The 8,496-nt window shown below is 57.2% G+C and overlaps 1 protein-coding gene across 3 annotated transcripts; it reads left to right on the top strand.

Moving 5' to 3' along the window:
- Positions 1–2,184: 2,184 nt before the first annotated feature.
- On the top strand, positions 2,185–8,489 carry LOC123034981 (nuclear cap-binding protein subunit 2-like). Of its 3 annotated transcripts, none has more exons than XM_044452800.1 (5): positions 2,185–2,291; positions 4,742–5,350; positions 7,054–7,235; positions 7,850–7,988; positions 8,081–8,489. In XM_044452800.1, the coding sequence occupies exons 2-5, from the start codon at positions 4,955–4,957 to the stop codon at positions 8,174–8,176; spliced, it is 813 nt and encodes a 270-aa protein (XP_044308735.1). In that variant the 5' UTR covers positions 2,185–2,291; positions 4,742–4,954; the 3' UTR covers positions 8,177–8,489. The 3 variants fall into 3 exon arrangements, with proteins under 3 accessions (XP_044308735.1, XP_044308736.1, XP_044308734.1); XM_044452799.1 differs by having other exon boundaries at positions 2,200–2,291; positions 4,979–5,350; XM_044452801.1 differs by lacking the exon at positions 4,742–5,350 and having other exon boundaries at positions 2,199–2,291.
- The last annotated feature ends 7 nt before the right edge of the window (positions 8,490–8,496 follow it).

Below are 8,496 nucleotides of genomic sequence, written 5' to 3'. Positions count from 1 at the left end.
GTCTTTGCTCCAGGGAGACAGCACACCTGATGATTTCAAGGGTCTTTCCGACATGTTTGTTTTTCCATCTTTCACAACAGGGAATCTCTCGCAACAATCACTCTTCCCCACACAAGTGGGACGCTACGCAAGGTAAAGATTTTGGCAGGACAGAATGCCTGCCAGTTCAAGCACGCTTACGAGAGAATGCGAATTGCTACCTGCATGCTCTCCATTTCTTCTCTCTCTCTGACCTCAACTGTTTAGGATCCCTGCAGTGTGCGTGTGTGTGCGCGCGTGTGTGTGTGTGTGTGAGAGAGAGAGAGAGAGGCTCTGTGCACTTGTTGCTGCAACAGACCAAATTATCCAGTCCGATGATCCTTGGCAAAGTGGCTGATGAGGACGGAGGAGTTTGCACCTCCAGTCTGAGCAGAGCAGGAGCACAGAGTCACCCACTCCTGTCCGGGTGAGGACGCTTCTGCCCTGCAGTACCGATGGCGCCACTGCACCTGCGAGCCCATCTCCAACGGAAGGGACAGGGAGAAAGCGACACACATTTGTATCCTCACGCGCACGCACGCACGCACGCACACACACACGATGTGTACCTCCAGGGCAAACTGTGCGGCTAAGCCCATGAGGCTGGTGGCCACGGCTCTGTCCGTCAGCCGCCTGTCTTCGCACTGACTCGACTGTGCGGCGGATTCCTCCATCGCAATGAGTGCGTCAGAAGCTAAAAGGCAGCCGGGAAAGAAAACATTCAGGCCAGCGCCCCTGCCCGAATACCAGACGCAACTCCTTAACCCTCCGGCCGATTTTCCAGAGACGAGAGGTGTCCTCAGTGGAGAGCAGTCTGACTGGCCAACCCCACCCCTCCTGCGAGGGCAGAGATTTTGGCTCTGAGTGGGCCACGCTCCCCACCGGCCTTGCTCAGGTGTGCTTCAGGGTCCTGCATTTTTCCAAAACCCAAGAAGCTAACCTTTCGCTCAAAATCAGAAACTCCCGTGTTTGATCACACAAACAAACTCGAAGGTTTTAATGTGTGACCATGTGGCTTAAGTGGAACCTAAAAACACCCTGCTCTGGTTCCAAGTGGAGGACCAAATAGCAGTGGTGTTACGGAAAGGCACCTGTGTTGCGCACTCTCTGATAACCACGATTAGCCCTGGTATGAGGACAGTAATAACGGCAATCAGGCAAGTGGGAGCAACCATTCTGATCCAATGCCCCAGTCCAGGGCCGCACCCCTCTCCAAGCGCAGAAATGGAAGCTCCCTGCATTGCCAGATGCATCCCCAACACTCAAGAAACCCACAGCCTGAAATCACCAGCAGCCCCTTTGTCATCTCGCCTGCTGACAGGTTCGCTCTAACCTGAAGGTTTGCCTATCAGACTGTTCCCTGTAGGAAGCATATTTATTACGCCTGCAAACAGCTGTGAAAAACCATGAACATGTGCGTGGCTGAAGAGAAAGGCTAATGCAACATTTAGTGTAGGAAAGGGGGCAACGGACCTTAAATTCCCGAGGCTTTCGTCAGTGTAAAGGGTGTCTCATCGGAGACCAAGGCCAAGATCATCCGCACATTAGTAGTGCCGGGGTGGGGGGTTGTGAGGAGCTCCAAAAGGAGCTCCCCCAGCCGGGAGAAGGGGCTGCAAACTGGCAAATGCGGCACGGCGTGAGCACGTGCGAAGTGCCGCCCGCCCGAGCACACGGTTCCGCCTTCACACGTCTCAGACCTGTGCCGGCCCGGAAGGAACTGGCCGGGTGCGGGTGGGCAGCCCAGGGAACGCGCCGCCCCGCATGTGGCTGCCGTGGGAAGAGCGCTCCTCCCGGCGAGGCATGGCGCGCAAAGGGGCCGCTGCGTGGGGTGGGCGACGCGGGTGGGCGACGCGGGTGGGCCCTCCCAGCTCTGCCATTCCGCGATGCTGTGAAATTCCAGGAAGACGAATTATCTATAAGCCTCCTAAATAACAGCCGGCGGGGTGTCCACACAGCACTACAACTCCCGGCACCCCAGCAGCAAGACGTCCCACCCCTCTCCGGAGACGGGCCAGCGATTGGTCGTGTCATGGAGACGTATATCAGAGCACCCAATGAAAACCTCGGGGTGCTCGGGGGCGGGGCCTGGGCTCTGAGTGGCAAGTACGAAAGCCAATAGGCTCTGCCAGGCTGCTTCGAGTGGCTGTAAAAGGCGAGGGCGTTGACGTCATCGCCGCGCGCCGAAGATGTCGGGGATCCTGAGTACGGTGCTGAGGCGCCTCGACAGGGACTCGTACTGCGACTTTAGCGACTATCGCGACCAGAAATTCCAGGTGGGGGGCTTTCTGCGCATGCGGAGAGGCCCCCTCGCTCCCTGGGGCGCTCGGGAGGGACGCGCTCTGCCCACGACCAGAGGCGCTCTGCTCTTCGGCCCGCAGAGCGCCCGCAAGCAGGCGGCCGGCCTGGCCGGGCGCGGCGCGGCGCGGCTCGAGGGGGCGCCTCCGCGTGGGCCGAAGGGGGGCTCTGGCGGGCGGGGAGCGCCCGAGGCCTGGGGGGGGGGGCCATGCGGGGCCGGGCCGGGCCGGGGCCCCTCTCTCCCGCAGTCCGCTCGTGCGGCTAGCCGTGCCCAGATCGGACTGGGCTACCCTTCATGCACGTCGGCTGTGTTAGGCCCTCTCTATAGCAGGCGAAGTTCTTCTACATGGTGTTTGCAGTATATGCAGTATATATCCTGCATCGAGGCTCCATGTGTTAAGATAAACTATTGCAACTAGGAACGCCTATTTTCTCTTTGAAAGCAATTGTTTTCAAGAGTGAACTAGGCATATTTAGCCTGGAGAAGAGAAGGCCGAGGGGGGACATGGTATCCCTCCATAAGTCCCTCGAAGGCTGTCCCAAAGAGGAAGATCAAGGTCCTTCTGGCTGATGCCAGAGCGCAGGACACGGAATAATCAATTCAAGTTGCAACAACCCAGATTCAGGCTGGACATCAGGAAAAGCTTCCTCACTGTCCGAGCTATAGGATAGTGGGACCAGCTGCCCAGAGAGGTGGGGGCTCTCCCACACTGGGGACATTCAAAAAGAAGCTGGGCAGCCCTCTGAGTGGGAGGGTGTGACGTGGTGACCTGCAACAGCAGGGGGCTGGACCCCATGACTTTCCCAGCCCTTCCAACTCTACTATGAACATATGAAATTAATTTGTGAATCAGCTAGAGGTATAGCCAGTTGTGCTAGCTGGGGAATGCTTGGAGTTGTAGGCCATTTTTCTATCTAAACATGCACAGGGTTGCTCCCTAAGTCTCCTGCAACTAAGTAAGCAGCATTTCACCGACAGCCTAAATAATTGTACTTATGCCCCTGCCTGTGGGGTGCTGCTTGCTGCCCCGGCAGGGCCTGGGGAAGAGGCCCTCTCCTTTGCTCCTAACTATACCCAGCACCATGCAGCAGGCATGGCAGGAAAGATCAGGTTTATAAGCTTTGCTACAAAACTGTCCTCACCCGTTACTAGTGTTCCTTAAGGTACTTGTTCATAAGTTTGTGTGAATGATCAATTAAGTGCAACAGTTTAGCAATCTTGTGTCTAACCTCCTCCCCATCCCCGACCGTCATTGTCAGTGGAGCTGCTTTCCCCAAACTAAAATATTAATTTTGGTCTTCAACTAATGGAGATGACATAATTCCAGTGAATGAGAACTGCATAACCTGCAACAGAAGTAGTCGAATCCCGCTAAGTCTAACGCTCCCTGCAGCACTAATTCCACCTTGCCTCAGTGTGGTGCCCTCCAGATGTTTGCGACCAAAACTCTCATCCTGTTTTGATCCAGAGAGTTACGACTACTTGCTTCATGGTTAGGGGCCTTCTGCTTTTTGGCAACAGATGCCAGGCTCGGCAGCAGGTCCTTCGTGCGCAGCTGGTGCTCTCAGGAGCATCTGGGTTGCCATTGGACAACACCGGCTTTTGGTCTGATTCAGCACTCCAGATTATAGGTCCTTGTAGTGCATCTGTGACAACAGTGCTCCTGTAGCACAAGAGGGGAGCCTGCTTTGGGGCATGCGACCCTGCGGAGAGCTGGCTGGTGGGCCGAAGTCTGCCATATCGCTGGACTTTGCCGATGAGCCAGACTGGCTCATCTTCCAAACAGACCCACCTGGTCAGTCCCCTGCCCTGAGTGAAACAGCACATGGATGGATTTTGGTCCCCCCAAATCCGTGGAACCGCTTGGCTGTTCCTTGGAGCATGGCTTCCTCCACCAATCCAAGATGGAGAGAGCCTTGGGCGTGCATGGGAACAGCGAGAAGACTCTGCTGCCCTGCCCTGCTCAGCTCAGCTGGCCCCAGAGGGTTTGCTGCCATCACGCACCTGCCACTGCTGGAATTCGGTGGGGGGGAGGGGGCTCTGAGCAGCAAGAGGGCTGCAGGCCAGGGCCTCTGGAGCTGCTTGTTGGACCACCTCGCCTCCAAGGATAGAAAATTTGTTCTGCTTTTCCTCTGCTAGCACTGCACTGCCCATGGCATCCAGATAGAGTTGCATGCCCTACAAAGAGCGGGAGGGAATGCACCATCTAGGGATGCAGTTGGTCTCGGCGGAGGCATCAGAGGTCACAAGAGATGAGGGGTGTGGTGATCAGGAAGAGAGTGCCTTCCTGGTGATGGTCCCAAGGACGTAGAATTCCTTCCTCAGGCCCATCTGGGGCCAGCAGTGTCATCGTTTGACAGTAGGCGAAGATGTTTTCATTCTCCTTGGCCTTTTCATTTATTTTCTTGTACTGTATTTCTCTTTTAGCATGTGTTACGGGATCAGGAGGGAGGGGCACGTCGAAGGCTTCCTGTTCCCTGACTTCCATGCAGGACCCACAAAGGAAGGAGGGTTGCTCACCGGGTTTTGTTGCTGATTGCAGTCACTTGCCGCTGCCAGCTTCCTGAAGTGCCCAGTTCCTGCACCGGCTCCAGTTCTCCCCCTTCCAGTCCTAAGGCAGGGAGTTGCATTGTGGCTGGCATGACAAAGAGCTTTTCTTCCCAGGCTTCCCCTCGCAGCTTCTCTCAGGCTGTTTGGGCCACGGGTCTCTTGAGCAGGAAAAGCCGGCTTGCATCTTCTGGCATCCTCCCTCGGAGCCTCTTTCCCGTCACTCCTCTTCCTCTCTTCCCTCTTGGCACCTCTGTCCTTTCCTTTCTCTTCTGCATCCCCCGTTCCAAGCAGTTCTCCCCTCCTCATCCTCCCTTCACCACTGCTACCCCTCCCACCTCAGCTGTTCCTGCCCCGGCTGGCAATTCCACTCGGACGCATGCATCTTTGTTCCGGCATTTGGAGCCCGTGCCTCTTCCTGCTTGGGGAAATGCTGGGCCTGGCATCGTCCCTGCGGCTTCACCTCCTCTGGATGCCAAGGGAAAGCAGGTGAGCCCCTCTACTCCTTCACATATCCCCCCAAGAGGGGTTCACCAGGTCCCTGGCAGGAAAAGAAATCAGCGTTAGCAAGCTGAGTACTGTGTCCGTGTTGGGCCATAAAGGCTTATGGCTGTAACGCCAAATGCCAGAGACTGGGGCTTGTCGTCCTCCCTTCTGTTAAGCCGCTGCAGGGGGGCACAGTCAGTGGCCACCGTGAGTGCCGCCCCCCAGATAGCGCCTCAGTGCTGGGACCGCCCATTTGATGGCCAGAGCTGCTCTCTCCACATTGTAGCTTTCCGCTCGGGTAGGGCACAGGGGGCTCAGTTGCCCCTTCCCCTTGCACTCGGACAGCTAGAGTCGAAGCATCTGTTTGGAGGATGGAAGGTTGGGAAATACCCGGCTACTGTAAGAGAGACCAACGGAGGAGACGGGTTCTTCGATCCCGAGAAGCTGCTTCATTGCTTTGGACCATTATAGGTTATAGCTCTGTTTTTTCCTGGTCACATCTGTCAAGGGTGTAGCTTTGGAGGAAAAATAGAGAATGAATCATCCATACTAGCTAGTGAGTCCCAGAAATTGTCGCACCTCCTTTTTGGTCCGAGGCTGTGGCCGTTGGCTTCACTTTCGGCCGTATCTGACGTTGCCCTACGGTAAAGCCCAAGTGTTGTACCTCTTGCCGAGCTGCTTTGCTTTCTCTGGGGTCAGCTTGCCTCAAAGCGGCTGATACTTGCTGGAGGTGATCTAGGTGCTCCTCCCAAGTGCGAGTGAACACTACAGTATCGTCTGCGTAGGAAGCTGCCCAGTGGGACAAGTGCCCCAGCACCCTGTCTGTAAGCTGCTGAAATGTGGCAGCCACCCCATGCCCTCCAGACCCACGCGGGTGGCAGAAGCGGTCTTTCCTTTGCTCTCCTTGGTTAATGGGATTGACCAATAACCCTCGGTGATGTTGAAAGCGGAAAGAAAATGCGCCTGTCCCAAAGGATCCACCAGCTGGTCCGTCTGTTTTTCTTGTAAGCCATCCAGAGACTCTCTGGCATTGGACAGTGTATAACAACTTTAAACAAGCAACTGCCTGGGGCACATGGTAGGTGTCAAACTTGGACACAGAGTTGACCTTCCAGAAATTGATACAGAAGCAGGTGCTCCCATCAGGTTTGGGCACCAGAACCGGCTGACCCCTCCATGGACTCCCGCGTCCCTTCCAACCCCTGCCTGAAGCATCTGCTCTGCCTCCTTTCTCGTCACTTACTTCAACCGAGGCAGGTAGGGCCGCATCAGTAACCTGAGAATGGCCCCGGAGTTGTCTCGATCTGGTGGGTTATGACCCTGTGCACCCTGGCTGGTCCGCGGAGGCCTGTGCAGGCTCCCTTTCCAAAGCCCCTCAGCTCCTTCCCAGCAAGTCGGCACTTAGGAGCCCATTTCACCTTTTGCTTTGCAAACTGGCCTGGAGGCTGGTGGGCAGTGCATGAACTTGGTCCCAAGGTAACTTGTTTCTCCAGCTTTATTTTTGCCCATTTGACTATGGCCGACGTTGGCCTTTCTGGTCTGAGCAGTGCTGAACAGCTCTTGGTGCCCAGTAGTGGAAGCATGAATGGTTTAACTGGGAGCCCTGCACTGAGCCGGGGCTTGGGCCTGGTGGTCTTCTGGCTCCTTCCAGCTCTCCTATCCTGTGATTCTATTTGGATGCTCTCTTTTTTCTCTCCTTTTCCCAGGGGGGGCGACACCTCCAGGAGAAAGCCTTGAAGAACTCCTGCACACTCTATGTGGGCAACTTGTCCTTCTACACCACAGAGGAGCAAATCCACGAGCTCTTCTCCAAGTGTGGGGATATCAAACGCATTGTCATGGGGCTGGACAATGTGAAGAAAACCCCCTGTGGCTTTTGCTTTGTGGAGTATCCTTGGCCGGTGTTTGTGGTGGCAAGTGATGGCCCGGGCAGCGGCCTTTTGGACTGTAGCGCAGCGGTTCTGGGTGATGCCAAACGGGACGGAATGTGGGCGCACCTGGCTCCCCCGGTCCCGTGTGCCTGCAGCGAGCAGGTGACAGAAGGAGCCTCTGCCCTGGCAGCGCATGTTGCTGCTTCAGCCGTGCTTGCCCGTGTGCTGACCACCGGGCTCGTATGCTGCTTTGGAGGAGACAGAGTGGTGCTAGGAGCACGGGGAGCGCTTTCTCCAGCGCGGCCCGGCGCTCTGTTCGGGCAGTGGCTCTCGCTCCGCCTGCTGGCAGCAGCTTCTGCCTGCAAGCCTCAGGCAGAAGTGCTCCCCCGCCCCGATGCTGGAGGTGGGTCTCGCGTGCAGCGCCTTCGCTCTGCCGCCGGCTGCAGCCCCTCAAGTGGGGACTGGACGAGCCGCTCGGTGCGACTGCCTTGGCGCACACGATGCTGTGCGTGGTGCCGAGACGCGCGTCGCTGGCCGATCGTGGGGCTGGGGTGGTCCATCGCCGGCTCCTCAGCCTCGGCTGGGGCTCCTCCAGATGATCCCGGGAGTCTTCCTTACAGCGCCACTGCAGATACTACACGAGAGCAGAAGCCGAGCACGCCATGCGGTTCATCAGCGGGACCCGGCTGGACGACCGCGTCATTCGGACGGACTGGGACGTAGGGTTCACGGAGGGGCGGCAGTTTGGCCGCGGAAAGACGGGTGGCCAGGTAAGGGTGGCCTGGCTGTTTCCGGGTCCCCGAAAGGGATCTGGCACGAAGTGGAGGCAGGAGCTTTGTCTTGTCTGTTTCCCTTCTTCCAGGTGCGAGATGAGTACCGGACAGACTACGACGCGGGGAGAGGTGGCTTTGGCAAGATCGTTCAGATGCAGAACAAAAATGCACAGATGATGACCTAACAGCTGGTCGGCTTTCGGGGAGGAGGGGAGGAATCCCCTTGGTCTTCTGCGTCACAGGAGACGAGAGGGCTGCGCCTCTTGGCCTCTTGTGTCCCAGTGACTTGCCCCTGCCCCATCCTGGGGCCTCCCGCCTGTCCTAGCAGCCTGGAGTGCAGCGCCTCTGGAGTCGCTGGAAGGTGCAAGAGGACGCGGCGCTCGCGGGCCGCTGCTCCTGCATGGTGGGCGTTGCCAATGCGTCGGTGTCTGTCGGCTCTCCTTCAGAGCCCAACCCCAGTCCCGCCCCCCGGAATTGAAATAAACCGCCCTTTTAACACCCGTTG

Source organism: Varanus komodoensis, unplaced genomic scaffold (genome assembly GCF_004798865.1).
Source record: "Varanus komodoensis strain SLA01 unplaced genomic scaffold, ASM479886v1 scaffold74, whole genome shotgun sequence".
Lineage (NCBI taxonomy): Eukaryota > Metazoa > Chordata > Lepidosauria > Squamata > Varanidae > Varanus > Varanus komodoensis.
Note: the sequence above shows the minus strand (reverse complement) of the source record. Positions and strands in the feature narration are given on the sequence as shown.